This window comes from Cherax quadricarinatus, chromosome 57 (genome assembly GCF_038502225.1).
Source record: "Cherax quadricarinatus isolate ZL_2023a chromosome 57, ASM3850222v1, whole genome shotgun sequence".
Classification (NCBI taxonomy): domain Eukaryota; kingdom Metazoa; phylum Arthropoda; class Malacostraca; order Decapoda; family Parastacidae; genus Cherax; species Cherax quadricarinatus.
Window position 1 is genome coordinate 25,448,375 of NC_091348.1, and position 19,140 is coordinate 25,467,514.

At 45.8% G+C, this 19,140-nt stretch overlaps 1 protein-coding gene across 2 annotated transcripts in view; it reads left to right on the forward strand.

The window, feature by feature from the left end:
• The window catches only part of LOC128693430 (CCN family member 2), a 627,795-nt gene that overhangs the window by 571,413 nt on the left and 37,242 nt on the right, over positions 1-19,140 (forward strand). For both annotated transcript variants that reach the window (XM_053783103.2, XM_070097430.1), the window contains one exon: positions 15,321-15,528. In XM_053783103.2, coding sequence (XP_053639078.2) covers positions 15,321-15,528 — 208 coding nt within the window. The remainder of the gene's footprint in view (positions 1-15,320; positions 15,529-19,140) is intronic.

The following is a 19,140-nucleotide window of genomic DNA, read 5'->3' on the forward strand; positions in this document are numbered from 1 at the left end:
CCAGCAGAGCAAAGTTGCTGGTTATGGGGGATTTCAACCACAGGGAGATTGACTGGGAAAACCTGGAGCCACATGGGGGTCCCGAAACATGGAGAGCCAGGATGTTGGACGTGGTGCTGGAAAACCTCATGCACCAACATGTTAAGGACACTACCAGAGTGAGAGGGGAGGATGAACCAGCAAGATTGGACCTTGTGTTCACCCTGGGCAGCTCAGACATTGAGGACATCAAGTATGAGAGTCCCCTAGGAGCTAGCGACCACGTGGTTCTGTGCTTTGAATACATAGTAGAGCTGCAAGTGGAGAGAATAACAGGAGTAGAATGGGAAAAGCCTGACTATAAAAGAGGGGACTTCATAGGGTTGAAGAACTTCCTGCGGGAGGTCCAGTGGGACAGAGAACTGGCAGGAAAGCCAGTAAATGAAATGATGGAATATGTAGCAACAAAATGCAAGGAGGCAGTGGAAAGGTTCATTCCCAAGGGCAACAGTAACAACGGGAAGACCAGAACAAGCCCCTGGTTCACCCGACGGTGTAAGGAGGCAAAAACAAAGTGCAATAGAGAATGGAAAAAGTACAGAAGGCAGAGAACACACGAAAATAGGGAGATCAGTCGCAGAGCCAGGAATGAGTACGCACAGGTAAGGAGGGAGGCCCAGCGACAGTATGAAAATGACATAGCATCGAGAATCAAGACAGACCCGAAACTGTTGTATAGCCACATCAGGAGGAAGACAACAGTCAAAGACCAGGTGATCAGATTAAGGACAGAAGGTGGAGAACTCACAAGAAATGATCAAGAGGTATGTGAGGAGCTGAACAGGAGATTTAAGGAAGTTTTTACAGTAGAGACAGGAAGGGCTGTGGGAAGACAGAACAGAAGGGAACATCAAGAGGGAATATACCAACAAGTGTTGGATGACATACGAACAACTGAGGAGGAGGTGAAGAAGCTCTTAAGTGACCTTGACACCTCAAAGGCGATGGGACCGGACAACATCTCCCCATGGGTCCTTAGAGAAGGAGCAGAGATGCTGTGTGTGCCTCTAACCACAATCTTCAACACATCCCTTGAAACTGGGCAACTACCTGAGAAATGGAAGACAGCTAATGTAGTCCCCATATTTAAGAAAGGAAACAGAAACGAGGCACTAAACTACAGACCTGTGTCTCTGACATGTATTGTGTGCAAAGTCATGGAGAAGATTATCAGGAGGAGAGTGGTCGAACACCTGGAAAGGAACAAGATTATAAATGAAAACCAGCATGGGTTCATGGAAGGCAAATCTTGTATCACAAACCTCCTGGAGTTTTATGACAAGGTAACAGAAGTAAGACATGAGAGAGAGGGTTGGGTAGATTGCGTTTTCCTAGACTGCAGGAAGGCCTTTGACACAGTTCCCCACAAGAGATTAGTGCAGAAGCTGGAGGATCAGGCACACGTAAAAGGAAGGGCACTGCAATGGATAAGGGAATACCTGACAGGGAGGCAGCAACGAGTCATGGTACGTGAAGAGGTATCACAGTGGGCGCCTGTTACGAGCGGGGTCCCACAGGGGTCAGTTCTAGGACCAGTGCTATTCTTGATATATGTGAACGACATGATGGAAGGAATAGACTCTGAAGTGTCCCTGTTCGCAGATGACGTGAAGTTGATGAGAAGAATTAAATCGGACGAGGACGAGGCAGGACTGCAAAGAGACCTGGAGAGGCTGGACATGTGGTCCAGTAACTGGCTTCTCGAATTCAATCCAGCCAAATGCAAAGTCATGAAGATTGGGGAGGGGCAAAGAAGACCGCAGACAGAGTATAGGCTAGGTGGACAAAGACTACAGACCTCACTCAGGGAGAAAGACCTTGGGGTGACCATAACACCGAGCACATCACCGGAGGCACACATCAACCAAATAACCGCTGCAGCATACGGGCGCCTGGCAAACCTGAGAATAGCGTTCCGATACCTTAATAAGGAATCGTTCAAGACACTGTACACTGTGTATGTTAGGCCCATACTGGAGTATGCAGCACCAGTCTGGAACCCACACCTGGTCAAGCACGTCAAGAAGTTAGAGAAAGTACAAAGGTTTGCAACAAGGCTAGTCCCAGAGCTCAAGGGAATGTCGTACGAGGAAAGGTTAAGGGAAATCGGACTGACGACACTGGAGGACAGAAGGGTCAGGGGAGACATGATAACGACATACAAGATACTGCGGGGAATAGACAAGGTGGACAGAGATAGGATGTTCCAGAGAGGGGACACAGGGACAAGGGGTCACAACTGGAAGCTGAAGACTCAGACGAGTCACAGGGACGTTAGGAAGTATTTCTTCAGTCATAGAGTTGTCAGCAAGTGGAATAGCCTAGCAAGTGAAGTAGTGGAGGCAGGAACCATACATAGTTTTAAGAAGAGGTATGACAAAGCTCAGGAAGCAGAGAGAGAGAGGATCCAGTAGCGATCAGTGAAGAGGCGGGGCCAGGAGCTGAGTCTCGACCCCTGCAACCACAATTAGGTGAATTAGGTGAGTACATACACAACACACACACACACAACACACACACACACGCACACACACACACACACACACACACACAACACACACACAACACACATGCACACACAACACAAACACACAATACACACACACAACACCCCCGCACACCCTCTACACACACACAATACACACACACACACACACACACACACATACACTCCCCCCTCCCCACCGACATCTCACTCCTTCCCCTGATCCCTCCCCTCCCTCTTTCACCCTCCCCCTCCCCACCTCTCCCTCCTTCCCCCTCTCCCCCTCCCACTCACCCACTTGCTTCTCCCTCCTTCCCACTCCCCCTCCCCACTCCTCTCCCACATAGCCACAGTTCCTCCTCTACCTCCCCCCCCACACTCTAACATACACACTACTAACCTAACACACAGAATTACATAGGTTTCCCACTCTGAGGCAATCAGGATAAAACAAAAATGGGTTGCCAGAGAGCAACAAGGGACAGGAGGAGGAAGCTGCAAAGGAAGATTGGGCAGCAGAGCTCATAAAAAGGGAACATGAATGGGAAAGGAAACTTGAAGAACTTAGCATGAGAATGGAAGAGAGGATAGTAATGGAAAGCAGGAAGTGGGAGGTGCAAGTCAAAGCAGAGGCCAGGATACAGAGTTTAGAAGAGGAACTGAAAAATCTGAAACAGCCTAAAGAACTAAAGAACATTTTGGGATTGACAACAGAGACCGCTACCTTAGTCACAAATAAGGGGACTGTAGGAAAAGAAGGAGCAAAACTGCATGTAGAAGCTCTATCAGTGGAGACTGTAGTAAATGAAAGAGCTAAGCTATATGTGGAGGCCCTAACAGACCACAACAGAGCCCAGGGAAAGCCGAGAAGGGAAAATGACAGGCCACTGAGCCCAAGTACAGTAGCTAGCGAAACTGAAGAAAGGAAAGCTGCAATGGAGGAAATCAAATTGAATGAGGGGATACACAGGGATACGCAGTGGGAGAATGAAAGGTTGAGGTCAGTCTTTGTGTATGGGCTACAGGAAGTTGAAGGGGAAACATATGAAGCAAGAAAACAAGAAAGCATCATGAAAGTAATAGGAGAAGACGACATGACCCAGCTGGAAAATTTTCGGAGAATAGGGGGTTTGTAAAAAAAAGAACCCGGCCAGTGAAAGTGACCTTCAGGGCAGAATCGACTCGGAACAGGATACTGCAGGAGAAAGCACGATTAAGGGACATGCCGGCATACAGGAAGGTGTATCTCGACCGCGACAGAACACAAGAAGAAAGGCAGAAACTGAGAGAGATGGTACAAAGGCGAAAGGAGGAAAGAAAGGGGATGGAGAAGACAGACAGGAGATCCCAGACACAGGAAGAAGATCAAATACAACCTCCCTCACAGCTTCCTATTGAAACCACCCAACCAGGTCAACCCCAGTGCAGCCAAACACTCTAAACCAAAACACCCATACCACATCCAATGCCCCCACCCACTACATTACAAACTCCACCCCCACAGCAACCACCCATAGTTCCTTATCAGGTCTCCCACTTCCCCAACCCCAATTCACCTCCCAGACCACAGTCTTAGAAAAGAAGTTGAAGGTGTGGTATACAAATGCAGATGGAATAACAAATAAGTATGAGGAGTGGCACGAAAGAATCAAGGAGACATCCCCAGACATAATAGCACTCACAGAAACAAAACTCACCAGAATAATAACAGATTCAATCTTTCCACCCGGATATCAAATCCTCAGGAAAGATAGAGGGAGGAGAGGGGGAGGAGGAGTTGCACTGCTCATTAAAACCAGTGGGGTTTTGAGAAAATGGAAGGAATGGATGGCACGGATGAAAGGGACTACTTAGTAGGAACAATCCAGTCTGAGGGACATAAGGTGATAATTGCAGTAATGTACAACCCACCACAGAACTGCAGGAGACCAAGAGAAGAATACGATGAGAGCAACAGAGCCATGGTCGACACACTAGCCGAGGTGGCCAGGAGAGCACACATGGGGGAGGCAAAGTTACTAGTTATGGGTGATTTCAATCACAAGGAGATTGACTGGGAAAACCTGGAGCCCCATGGGGATCCCGAAACATGGAGAGTCAAGATGATGGATGTAGTACTGGAAAACCTCATGCATCAACATGTTAGAGACACTACCAGAGAGATAGGAGAAGATGAACCAGCAAGACTGGACCTTGTATTCACCTTGAGTAGTTCAGACATCGAGGATATCTTGTATGAAAGGCCCCTGAGAGCTAGTGATCCTGTGGTTCTGTGCTTCGACTACATAGTTGAGCTCAAAGTGGAGAGAGTAGCAGGAATAGGGTGGGAAAACCCAAACTACAAAAGGGGGAACTACTCAGGCATGAGGAACTTCCTTCAAAACATTCAGTGGGAGAGGGAACTGACAGGAAAACCAGTACAAGAAATGATGGACTATGTGGCAACAAAATGCAAGGAGGCAGAGGAGAGGTTTGTTCCCATGGGAAACAGAAATAATGGGAAGAACAGAACGAGTCCTTGGTTCACCCAAAGGTGTAGGGAGGCAAAAACTAGGTGTACTAGAGAATGGAAAAGGTATAGAAGACAGAGAACTCAGGAAAATAAAGAGATTAGCCGAAGAGCCAGAAAAGAATATGCACAGATAAGAAGGGAGGCTCAGCGACAATATGAAAATGACATAGCATCGAAAGTCAAGACTGACCCGAAGCTGTTGTACAGCCACATCAGGAGGAAAACAACAGTCAAGGACCAGGTAATCAGACTGAGGAAGGGTGATGGGGAGTTCACAAGAAACGACCGAGAGGTATGTGAGGAGCTCAACACGAGATTTAAAGAAGTATTTACAGTGGAAACCAGTAGGACTCCAGGAAATCAGAACAGGGGGGAACACCAACAAGTGCTGGATGAGGTACATATAACCAAGGAAGAAGTGAAGAAGCTGCTATGCGAACTTGACACCTCAAGGGCGGTGGGACCAGACAACATCTCTCCGTGGGTCCTTAAAGATGGAGCAGAGATATTGTGTGTGCCATTAACAAAGATCTTCAACACATCATTTGAAACTGGGCAACTCCCTGAGGTATGGAAGATGGCAAATGTAGTCCCAATTTTTAAAAAGGGAGACAGACATGAGGCACTAAACTACAGACCTGTATCACTAACGTGTGCAAGGTCATGGAGAAGATCATCAGGAGGAGAGTGGTGGAGCACCTGGAAAGAAACAAGTGTATAATTGACAACCAGCACGGTTTCAGGGAAGGAAAATCCTGTGTCACAAACCTACTAGAGTTTTATGACAAGGTGACAGAAGTAAGACAAGAGAGAGAGGGGTGGATCGACTGCATTTTTTTGGACTGCAAGAAGGCCTTCGACACAGTCCCTCACAAGAGGTTACTGCAAAAGCTAGAGGATCAGGCACACATAACAGGAAAGGCACTGCAATGGATCAGAGAATACCTGACAGGGAGGCAACAACGAGTCATGGTACGCGACGAGGTGTCAGAGTGGGCGCTTGTGACAAGCGGGGTTCCACAGGGGTCAGTCCTAGGACCTGTGCTGTTCTTGGTATATGTGAACGACATAACGGAAGGGATAGACTCACTCAAGGAAAAAGATCTGGGGGTGAGTATAACACCGAGTATATCTCCTGAGGCGCACATCAATCAGATAACTGCTGCAGCATACGGACGCCTGGCAAACCTACGGATAGCGTTCCGATACCTCAGTAAGGATTCGTTCAAGACTCTGTATACCATTTACGTCAGGTCCATACTGGAGTATGCAGCACCAGTTTGGAATCCACACCTAGTCAAGCACGTCAAGAAATTAGAGAAAGTGCAAAGGTTTGCAACAAGGCTAGTCCCAGAGCTACGGGGATTGTCCTACGAAGAAAGGTTGAGGGAAATCGGCCTGACGACACTGGAGGACAGGAGGGTCAGGGGAGACATGATAACGACATATAAGGTACTGCACGGAATAGACAAGGTGGACAAAGACGGGATGTTCCAGAGAAGGGACACAGATACAAGAGGTCACAATTGGAAGTTGAAGACTCAGATGAATCAAAGGGATGTTAGGAAGTATTTCTTCAGTCATAGAGTAGTCAAGCCGTGGAATAGCCTAGAAAGTGACGTAGTGGAGGCGGGAACCATACATAGTTTTAAGGCGAGGTATGATAAAGCTCATGGGGCAGGGAGAGAGAGGACCTAGTAGCAATCAGCAAAGAGGCGGGGCCAGGAGCTGTGACTCGACCCCTGCAACCACAAATAGGTGAGTACACACATAAACTCAAGCAAAATTCGGGATTCGCTAAAATATTCAAAAATATTCATTCAACAGTTTAAAGTAACTTTTCCTGGAAGCGTGTTTTCCAGGAGATTAAATTAAGCTTCTGCAGCTCCAGCTGGTGTGGCTGCTGACGCCTCACAGCGAAATGCACGCATGACAACGCACCAGCTGACGCTTCCGGCGACATATACACACGATAACCCACCAACTGACTAAATCAGACAAGTACACGAAAATGCACAACTGACGCCTGAAGGTGAAATGTACATATGATAACGCATAGCTGACGAATCTGGAAACATGCACGCATAATAATGCACCTATTCAATCTACTGTGTGACGTATATACACGATAACTCACCAGCTGATAACTAACTCAACCGAGTGAATGTCCACATGATAACTATCACGTTTAATGCACATTAATTACAGGAATCAGCAGAAATAAAACTACCTCAAAATATTACAGGATCGGTGAACAAGCTGCCCGTCCGTCTTTATTCATTCTCAATCGTTTATTACGACTTAAACTGAATTCACAGACTATATGGCTTTGAGGGAGGTAATGATAGATTTACTGTGAAGACTCCTGGGCTGTGGGGAAGAGTAAGTCGGGTTACAGTTGGTGCCGCTGGCGGAAAACATGTACAGAAGTACCGAATCTTCCTTATGAGAAGCTCCCTTGCTCAGTGGCAAGGCGCTGTCAGTCCCAGGAGCACGGTTCACTGCTGTCTACCTGTCAGTCCCAGGACCACGGTTCACTGCTGTCTACCTGTCAGTCCCAGGACCACGGTTCACTGCTGTCTACCTGTCAGTCTCAGGACCACGGTTCACTGCTGTCTACCTGTCAGTCCCAGGAGCACGGTTCACTGTTGTCTACCTGTCAGTCCCAGGAGCACGGTTCACTGCTGTCTACCTGTCAGTCCCAGGAGCACGGTTCACTGTTGTCTACCTGTCAGTCCCAGGACCACGGTTCACTGCTGTCTACCTGTCAGTCCCAGCGCCACGGTTCACTGCTGTCTACCTGTCAGTCCCAGGAGCACGGTTCACTGCTGTCTACATGTCAGTCCCAGGAGCACGGTTCACTGCTGTCTACCTGTCAGTCCCAGCGCCACGGTTCACTGCTGTCTACCTGTCAGTCCCAGGAGCACGGTTCACCGCTGTCTACATGTCAGTCCCAGGAGCACGGTTCACTGCTGTCTACCTGTCAGTCCCAGCGCCACGGTTCACTGCTGTCTACCTGTCAGTCCCAGCGCCACGGTTCACTGCTGTCTACCTGTCAGTCCCAGCGCCACGGTTCACTGCTGTCTACCTGTCAGTCCCAGGACCACGGTTCACTGCTGTCTACCTGTCAGTCCTTGGAGCATGGTTCACTGTTGTCTAGCTGTCAGTCCCAAGAGCACGGTTCACTGCTGTCTACCTGTCAGTCTCAGGACCACGGTTCACTGCTGTCTACCTGTCAGTCCCAGGAGCACGGTTCACTGCTGTCTACCTGTCAGTCCCAGGACCACGGTTCACTGCTGTCTACCTGTCAGTCCCAGGAGCACGGTTCACTGTTGTCTACCTGTCAGTCCCAGGAGCACGATTCACTGCTGTCTACCTGTCAGTCCCAGGAGCACGGTTCACTGCTGTCTACCTGTCAGTCCCAGGACCACGGTTCACTGCTGTCTACCTGTCAGTCCCAGGAGCACGATTCACTGCTGTCTACCTGTCAGTCCCAGGAGCACGGTTCACTGTTGTCTACCTGTCAGTCTCAGGACCACGGTTCACTGCTGTCTACCTGTCAGTCCCAGGAGCACGATTCACTGCTGTCTACCTGTCAGTCCCAGGAGCACGGTTCACTGTTGTCTACCTGTCAGTCCCAGGAGCACGGTTCACTGCTGTCTACCTGTCAGTCCCAGCGCCACGGTTCACTGCTGTCTACCTGTCAGTCCCAGCGCCACGGTTCACTGCTGTCTACCTGTCAGTCCCAGGAGCACGGTTCACTGCTGTCTACCTGTCAGTCCTTGGAGCACGGTTCACTGTTGTCTAGCTGTCAGTCCCAAGAGCACGGTTCACTGCTGTCTACCTGTCAGTCTCAGGACCACGGTTCACTGCTGTCTACCTGTCAGTCCCAGGAGCACGGTTCACTGCTGTCTACCTGTCAGTCCCAGGACCACGGTTCACTGCTGTCTACCTGTCAGTCCCAGGACCACGGTTCACTGTTGTCTACCTGTCAGTCCCAGGAGCACGATTCACTGCTGTCTACCTGTCAGTCCCAGGAGCACGGTTCACTGTTGTCTACCTGTCAGTCTCAGGACCACGGTTCACTGCTGTCTACCTGTCAGTCCCAGGACCACGGTTCACTGCTGTCTACCTGTCAGTCCCAGGAGCACGGTTCACTGTTGTCTACCTGTCAGTCCCAGGACCACGGTTCACTGCTGTCTACCTGTCAGTCCCAGGAGCACGGTTCACTGCTGTCTACCTGTCAGTCCCAGGAGCACGGTTCACTGCTGCCTACCTGTCAGTCCCAGGACCACGGTTCACTGCTGTCTACCTGTCAGTCCCAGGAGCACGGTTCACTGCTGTCTACCTGTCAGTCCCAGGAGCACGGTTCACTGCTGCCTACCTGTCAGTCCCAGGACCACGGTTCACTGCTGTCTACCTGTCAGTCCCAGGAGCACGGTTCACTGCTGTCTACCTGTCAGTCCCAGCACCATGGTTCACTGTTGTCTACCTGTCAGTCCCAGCACCACGGTACACTGTTGTCTACCTGTCAGTCCCAGCACCATGGTTCACTGTTGTCTACCTGTCAGTCCCAGCACCACTGTTCACTGTTGTCTACCTGTCAGTTCCAGCACCACGGTTCACTGTTGTCTACCTGTCAGTCCCAGGAGTACGGTTCACTGCTGTCTACCTGTCAGTCCCAGCACCACGGTTCACTGTTGTCTACCTGTCAGTCCCAGTAGCACGCTTCACTGCTGCCTACCTGTCAGTCCCAGTAGCACGGTTCACTGTTGTCTACCTGTTAGTCCCAGCACCACGGTTCACTGTTGTCTACCTGTCAGTCCCAGCACCACGGTTCACTGTTGTCTGCCTGTCAGTCCTAGCACCACGGTTTACTGCTGTCTACCTGTCAGTCCCAGGACCACGGTTCACTGTTCTCTACCTGTCAGTCCCAGGAGCACGGTTCACTGCTGTCTACCTGTCAGTCCCAGGACCACGGTTCACAGCTGTCTTACTGAAGATAAGTACCTCACTGAAAATAACGACAGTATTCACTGCTGCTTCACTGTAGATAACGAGTGTGCTCAGTGTTGCATCACTCAAGATAACTAGAATTCACTGCTGCTTCAGTGAGGATAACGGGTCCTCACTGCCTCTTCACTGAAAATATCGAGTGTTTACTGCTGCTTCACTGGCGATAACTAAACCATTCACAAATAACAAGGAAGCGTTATCAGTTAAGGCAGGTGAGGGAGCATGATACGAGGGATAAGGCGAGCGAGTCGCTCCGCTCTATCCCAGGACTGCCTCCGAAGCTTCCCTCCTCCTTATACTTTCAAGGGCGATGCTCTGGAAGGTGTAGAAATCCTTGATACAAGGAATTGGAGTTATTCTCCCTTATCCCTGGTCAGTTCTCAATCTCTTTCATTTCCCTAGTAGTTGTAAAACCCTGAGTGTTTCAACGCTGAGGAAGTATATCACAAATACTGCCAAAACTTAAACAAACCATACCACGGGTGGGGTTTGAACCTGCGGTCAGAGAGTCTCAAAACACCAGACCGTCGCGTTAGTTTTGAGACTCTGACAGCGGGTTCAAACCCCACCCGTGGTATGGTTTGTTTGCAATCGTGTCACTACGATTTCGTGAGTCACTGTCAAGAGATTTTACGAAGAAGTGATATAATGAGAGAGGAGAATGTGGAGAGAAAGAGAGCTTAAGAGAGTGGTGAAGAAATGTACAAGAAGAGCAAATGAGAGAGTGAGATGCTGTCCACACATTTTTCTGAGAATAAGAGAAAGTTTTGAAGGGAGATTAATAAGTTGAGAAAGTTTAGGGAACGAATGGCTTTGACACTTAAAAATAGAAGAGGAGAGTTATTAGATGGAGAGTTGGAGGTATCGGGAAGATGGAGGGAATATTTTGAGGAACTGTTAAATCTTTTGCGACTTCTTGCAAAGGCCAGGGAGGAATAACATCTTTTAGGAGTGGGGAAGAGCCAGATGGGAGTGTGGGGGAGGTACCTGAGTCTGGGGGTAGAATGAAAGACAGTAAAGCAGATGGGATTAATGGTTTCAACACAGAAGTGTTAAAAGCAGGTGGAGATGTAGTTTTTATAATGGTTGGGGCTTTATTTAATGAATGTATGAAAAGGGGGAACTTACCTAGGGATTGGCAGAGAGCATGCACAGTTCTTTTGTATAAAGGCAAAGGGGACGAGAGAGAAAACAAGAGTTATAGGGAAATAAGCCTGTTAGGTATACATGGTAAAGTGTATGGTTGAGTTATTATTGAAAAAAGTGAAAATCGGAGAGTAGGTTCGCAGATGAACAAGGAGGCTTCAGGAAGGGTAGAGGGTATGTACACCAAGTGTTTACAGTGAAGCATGTAAGTGAACAGTAGATAAGGGTAAAGAGGTTTTCGTTGAGTTTATGGATTTCGAAGAGGCATATGGGAGGGTGGACAGGCGAACAATGTGACAGATGTTGCCAGTGTGTGGAATAAGTAGTAAGTTACTGAAAGCACTTAATTACGAGGATAGTAATGCTCAAGTAAGAGTAAGTAGCAGAGAGGGAGATTATTTCCCAATAAAAGTAGGCCTGAGACAGGGATGTGTGATGTCACCATTGTTGTTCAATATATTTATGAATGGGGTTGTAAGAGAAGTGAATATACACAAATAACTCGCACATAGAAGAGAGGAGCTTACGACGACGCTTCGGTCCGACTTGGACCATTTACAAACTCACACTAACGAGGAGAGGAGGATGGGTATATATAGGCAGGAGGTGGTAGTGGTAGTAGTAGTAGTGGTAGTACCAGAGGTGGAAGTAGTAGTGGGGTGGTAGTAAGAGTAGGAGGGGCAATCAAATATTAAGAAAGAAGAGCACTGCAAGGGAGCTGGTGCCCACAGAGGCTAAGAGAAAGAACACAGAGGGGGCGGAACAAATAAGTAAATAAAGAAGGAACAAATACACAGGGCAGAAGAAAGACAACTCAGAGGAGAAAAGGGAAAAAGAAAAGGGAAAGGGAAAGGGGGAGAAGAAGAAAAAAAGGAGGAATCAGCTTACGTCACAAGTATTCTGAAGTTTGGAGCATTTTACAATGTAGTGGGAGAGGAAGGCATCGTCAGAGACGAAGCCGAAGTGAATACTCGGGTGTTGGGAAGAGGCGTGGGATTAAAAGATAAAGACTCTAACACAAAGTGGAAATTGTCAAAATTGCTTTCTGCTGATGACCAGAGTCGGCCTAATGAGGTGCGGGGCCCAACTGGGAACAATTTTGGTGGGTCCCATGTATGGAGAGCAATCAAACTGTGTGCTTAAAAATGCATGCAAATTAACAAACCAAACAGATGTAAGGTACATTTTAATATAAGATTACGTACATGTAAGCCTACAAATAAGAAACAAAATTTGTCGAAGTTTAAACTCCTGCTAATTTCAGATTCCAGGACATAATCGCCAAAGTGTTCAAACGTTCCTCCTGAATTGATGATCTTAAGTTTTGATGACTCATCTTGGAAAAACTTCTTTCTCCAGAAGCCTCTTTTTTTTACTGTGTGTTATTGTGTGTACTTGTCAAGCCGAGAGTAGATTACACTCTAGCGCCGGGCATACTTAGGCACGGGGCCCAATTGGGAGCTTAAGATCGGCCCTGCTGATGACACTGTGCTTTTGGGAGATTCTGAAGAGCAGTTGCAGAGGTTATCAGACGAATTTGGTAGGGAATGTAAAAGAAAGAAATTAAAAGTGAACATAGGAAAGAGCAAGGTGATGAGATAACAATAAAAGATAGGAAATGAAACACTGAATATCAGATTGGAAGGAGAAAGTATGGAGGAAATTAATTAATGTATTCAAATATCTTGGGAGTAAACGTGTCAGCAGATAGGTCTTCGAAAGTCGAGGTGAACAATAGAACTGACGAGAGGAAAAAGGTGAGTGGCGCACTGAAGAGTCTTTGTTGAAAATGGTGTAAAATACCAATAATTTGATAATTAAGACACATGTGCAGCAGTTGGGTATCTTTATTGCTGAAACGTTTTGCCTACACAGTAGTCTTCCTCTGCTGCCTCCATATTTTACAGAAGACTACTGTGTAGGCGAAGCGTTTCCATAATTAAGATACCTGACTGCTGTATGTCTTAATGATCAACTGAGGAGCCTGTGAAAACATAGAAGCTAAGAGGGAAATGTATGAGAGTAAAGTGGTACCAACACTTTTAAATGGGTGTGAAGTATGGGTGGTGAATGTTGCAGTGAGGAGAAGGCTGGAGGCAGAAGAGATATCATGTCTGAGGGTAAAGTGTGGTGTGAATATTGTACAGATAATCCGTATCTTGGAGATTAGAAGGAGGTGCGGTGTTGCTCGAAGCATTATCCAGAAGGTTGAAGAAATGTTGTTGAGGTGGTTCGGACATTTAGAGAGAATGGAACAAAACAGAATTATTGTAGTGGAAGGAAGGCGTGGTTGGGGTCGTACTAGGTAAAATTGGAGGGAGGGGTTAAAGGAGATTTCGTCTGCGAGGGGCTTAGAGGGGCTTACGCTTAGATCGATTGGAGGCAAATGGTTTTCATGATTTGACGCGCTGTTGGAGTGTGAAAAAGGTAACATTTATGTAAAAATTCAGAGAAATCGGTTAGCCGGACATGGGTAGAGGTGGGAATTACAATGCCTGCACTTTGAAGGAGGGGTGGAGATGTGGTGCAGTTTTTGAGCTGTAGTATCGACACGCCTCTGGTGAGACAATGATGGAGTGAGAGATGAAATTGTTCTTTCTTTAAAGAACAAAAGGCACAATACCGTTACTGGATCAATACACAAATAACCCGCACATAGGAGAGAGGAGCTTACGACGACGTTTCGGTCCGACTTGGACCATTTACAAAGTCACACTAACAGAAAGGAAAAAGGAGGCAGTGCATATAGGCCAGCAGACAAGGACGGGACAAGAGAGATAACAGGAAGGTGGTAGTAGTAGTAGTAGTAATAGTAGTAGTGGAGTCTGTCAAAGGCCAAGAAAGAGGAGCTCTGCAGGAGAGCTAAGGGTCACAAGGGGTACGAATATAAACGCAAGGAGGGATGGGGGGGGGGAATTGAAGGACCAAACGCCCAAGGCAGAAGAAAGAAAACCCAATGAAGACAGAGGAAAAAAAGGAAAGGGGAACAGGAAGAAAGGAGAAAAAAAGAAACAGGTTAAGTCACGGATGTTCTGAAGTTTAGAACATTTTACAAAGTAATGGGAAAGGAAGGCATCTACAGAGATAAAGCCAGAAATAAAATTCATACAAAGAAAGTTGTGTATAAGGGAGGATTCAACCAGACGGTGGCTGAAAAATTAGAAGTAGGGTAGACAATTTTAGCAGAAGACCAGTCAATTGGATGACTGAGATCTCTGACATGACAGAAAAGAGCATTGTTAGTATTGGCTAGCCTAACACTACTTTTGTGCTCCTTAAGTCTGTCAGAAAGAGATCGGCCAGTTTCTCTAAGGTATTGAAGAGGACAAGAGTTACAAGAAATAAAGTAGATACCAGGAGCATCTATTGAGGGAGGAGACGAACGAACTAGATAGGTGCGAAGAGTGTTAGTCTTGCGAAAAGTAAGTTTGATGTCTAAGGAACGAGAAAGTTGTGGAGATTAGGAAGACTGGAAATATAGGTAAGGCAGAGAACAGGAGATTTCCCAGGAGTAGAGAGTTTGGGAGAAAAGAAAGTCCATTTAGCATGTGAGAAGACAGAGTTTATGAAATGGGAAGGGTAGCCTGGCCTATAATTTCAGTCTTTCTAATCTCAGCACATCTCTCCATGGAGAAGGCTGTGGGTAGGGGTGGGTTAGAGAGGTAATGATGTACGCCCAATACCCAGCCAGAATTCAATCATTTATACTACTTGCATCATTCATTCAAGCTTTCACTTAACGAACCATTTCACTGCTGTATGGGACCACTTCGCTGGCCACTTCAATAATGACACTCTTCCTTTCATTACAATACTCACCAAACCATTGACTATACCACGTTTTTGTATACATAGGCTCGATCCTATGTTTGTTGTCTAAGAGAAACACTCCGTTTAATTTTATTTTAATTACATGTATCACAGAAAGTATCCGTCCATGTATGTTTTTTTTTCTAAGGTGCCACTGGTTACCTGTTTTCCCAAAGCTCTAATGGCGGGTCACCTGGCTAAGACCCGCGTCAGGAGACATTTGTCCTGTTTCCTGACGAACCTTACCTAACCTATCCTCCCAAAGATGCTACTTAGAGAGTGCCATTAATTCCACCTTATTTTACCCTACAGATCCGTGCCCACTGCGTTTACCCGTGTGGGTGTGAAGGTGTGCCAGAGTGCGGTGTGGGCGTACGGGTGGTGATGGACGGGTGTGGGTGCTGTTGGCAGTGTGCCCGCCAGCTGGGAGAGCCATGTGACGGTGCCACATTATGCGATGTAGCAGCGGGACTCACATGTAGCTACGCCTCCACCGCTGATCCTACAGGAACCTGCCAAAGTGAGTCCCTCTCCTCTCTTACATGTAGTTACCAAGTACACCTAGAGTGAAGTCAGGAAACGAGCCGTAACTAGCCCATTTAACTTCTCTTAGAAAATAAACGGGGACAAGATCCACTTGGAAATAAGATATGGCTGACCAACACAATAACTTCAGGAAGCCTCTTCCAATATGCTTCAAACTCTCAGCAAAGGTGGGGTTCAAAGCCATGGCAAGCAAGTCCTAATACTCACAGGCTAGTGTGTTAACCACAGGTCTATGCCGACCTAACAAAATTCAATCAAATAAATATATTTCTATGCACCATAGGGCGCTGTATGACCCTTGTGGAAGAAGAAATTTTTTCGATGAAAATACTCGAGTATAATTTATCTTCCATCTCGAATGGCTGAAGAACTTTATAAACAGGTTTCGTACATGTAACTTTGCCAGTTCCATGACATAGAAAATAATCCTGGAATTTCTGGATTTAGGACAATGCCAAGAGAATGCCTTTCTTGATACAACTTCAGACTTTCAGTAGTAATGTCCTCGGATCAAATCAAGATCCACATTGATCTTGAAAGCTAAGCTTTAATGTACCTTTATTTACAGAATTTGGTTTATAAACATTAAAAGATAAAACGCCTCTTATTATCTACTTGTAACCAAGTAACACCAGCGTACCTGACCAACCAGGCTGTGGTTCGTATATCAGCTTGCTTGCGGCCAGCACAGCCTGGTTGATCAGACTCTGATCCACCATGAGGCCTGGTCTCAGACCGAGCCGCGGGGGCGTTGACCCCTGGAACCCTATCCAGGTAAACTCTAGGTAAACACCCGTCCTAGTATGATCCGGGTTTGAATGTTAAGATCCTATCATTCACAGCTTAACTTCCTCTCATATTGTAATAAATTAGACACATGTGCAACTCTTGGGTATCTTTATTGAGGAAACGTTTCGCCACACAGTGGCTTCATCAGTCCATACAAAGGAGAATCTTGAAGAACAGGAGGAGAATGAGGTAATCAGTCCCTCAACCTTGAGTCGATGTGGTCAGTCCATCAGTCCATCAATGATGGACTGACCACATCGACTCAAGGTTGAGGGACTGATTACCTCATTCTCCTCCTGTTCTTCAAGATTCTCCTACGTATGGACTGATGAAGCCACTGTGTGGCGAAACGTTTCCTCAATAAAGATACCCAAGTGTTGCACATGTGTCTAATTTATCAACATGTCGGTTCTCTGAACCATTCATCTACAAACATATTGTATTAAGTATAAACGAAACTAATTTGTATAACCCTGAAATAATATTCACAATAAAATCAATAAGATTTTTTATAAAGGTTGATTCAGTTATATTTCTCTCGACCACAGTCATACATAACAAATAAAAAATGACACAATACCGTGACTGGAACAATACACAAACAACCTGTACATAGAAGACAGGAGCTTACGACGACGTTTCGGTCCGACTTGGACCATTTACAAAGTCACACAGGCATACCTTTTGAAAATCAATTAGATGGTTAAAATCTCTCTCATAAATAAACAGAGCATTAGACTCTTGTCCAGTTCTAATGTTATATTTATGTTGTGATCACAGTTAAAGGCTTTTCCCAGTTAACCCATAAACTTTATTACATTTTTTAAAGGTAATCTTGAAGACATCCATTATGGGGAGAATTTTAAATCAGATATTTTTTTACTTTGTCAAGATTTTTAAATACAGTATTGCTTTTAAATTTCTTAAGTGGAGAAGGTGTATCAAGAAACTTTTCTTGGTAAGGGAGAATCAAAATCTTTTTGGCTGAATATCATCACTCGTTTTTAGAATTGCTAAATTTATTTCTAACAATTATAAATAATTTATCAGTTATTTTGGGTATTTTAGGTTATTAGCTCTTTCAGAAATGTTCAAGATTTCTTCATCTATGTTTATCTGTGTTTATTTTACCTCCCCCCCCCCAAACTGATTTTCAAAAACCCAAGAAAGTTACATTAAGCAGATAAATGGTAGAGAGAAATATAATTATATCCAGCTTCATAAAAAATACAATTGATTTTAATATGAATATTAGTTCTGGGTTATACTAATTAGATTGATTAATAATCAATAAAATTATGGAAATATTTAAGCTATGTATGACAGGTCCTTGACACTCCTACCAGTATTATACTGGGATGGTATAATGTATGTGAGGTGATATCTCAGCCTTATAAACTTTCTGCTGTTCTATTATACTTTTTTTCAGGTCCTTGATCATGTGAGAACTCACAAATGCACTTGGAAATTCGCTAGTTTTCACAGTGGTGATTTTGCACATTATGATATCACCTGTTTACATATATATATATACCTGGAGTATATCTGAAGAGGGTTTCGGCGGGCAACGCCCCCGCGGCCCAGTCTGTAACTAGGCCTCGTGGTGGATCAGGGCCTGATCAACCAGGCTGTTACTGCTGGCTACACACAAACCGAAGTACGAACCGTGGCGCCCCTGCTTTTCATTGGGGGGATGTTGCTTCTCCTGTCATGTCTTTTGCTTTCGTAGGGAGTGATTTTCGTGTGCAAATTTGGTACTAATCTCTAGGATTTTCTCTCTATTGTGTGGTTAGAATTTGTTTTAAACTTCGATATAGTTTTAATTTCCTCAAGTCTTCCATATCGCAGTAATTGAAATTTCTTTTCATTGAACTCTATATTGTTTTCTGCGGTCAATTTCAAGATCTGGTTGATGTCTGCTGGGGATCTTGCAATGTCTTCGATGGAGGACACTCTCATACAGATTCGGGTGTCATCCGCAATGGGAGACACGGTGCTGTAGCTTACATCTCTGCCTATGTCACATATGAGGATGAGGAATAGGATGTGGACGAGTACTGTGCCTTGTGGAACAGTTTTTCACTGTAGCCGACTCAGACTTTACTCTGTTTACTATTACTCTTTGTGTTCTGTTTGTTAGGAAGTTGTAAATCCATCTACCAACTTTTCCTCTTATTCCTTCATCACGCATTTTGTGTGCTATCATACCATGGTCACACTTGTCAAAGACCTTCGCAAAGTTTGTGTATAAAACATCCGCATTTTGTTTGTCCTCCACAGCATCCAAGACCTTGTCATAGTGGTCCAGTAGCTAGGACGGGCAGGAACGGCCTGCTCTAAACCCATATTGTTCTGGGTTGTTTAACTGATGGGTATTTAGATGGGTGTCAATCTTGCTTCTTAGAACCCTTTCAAAGATTTTTATGATTTGGGATGTTAGTGCTATCGGTCTGCAGTTGTTTGCAATTGCTTTACTGCCACCTTTGTAGAGGGGGATATGTCTGTTGTTTTTAGTGAGTATGGGACGACCCCCGTGTTCATGCTCCCTCTCCATAAAATGCTGAAGGCACATGACAGGGGCTTCACGCTGTTCTTGATGAACACGGAATTCCATGAGTCTGGGCCTGGGGCAGAGTGAACGGGCATGGCATTTATTGCCTTTTCGAAGTCATGTGGTGTTAGGATAATATTAGAGATTTTTGAACTGACCAAATTTTGAATCTCCGTCATAAAGAAATCATTTAGGTTGTCGACTCTTAGTATGGTTAGAGGCTCAGTTTAACTGGCCGATTTCTTC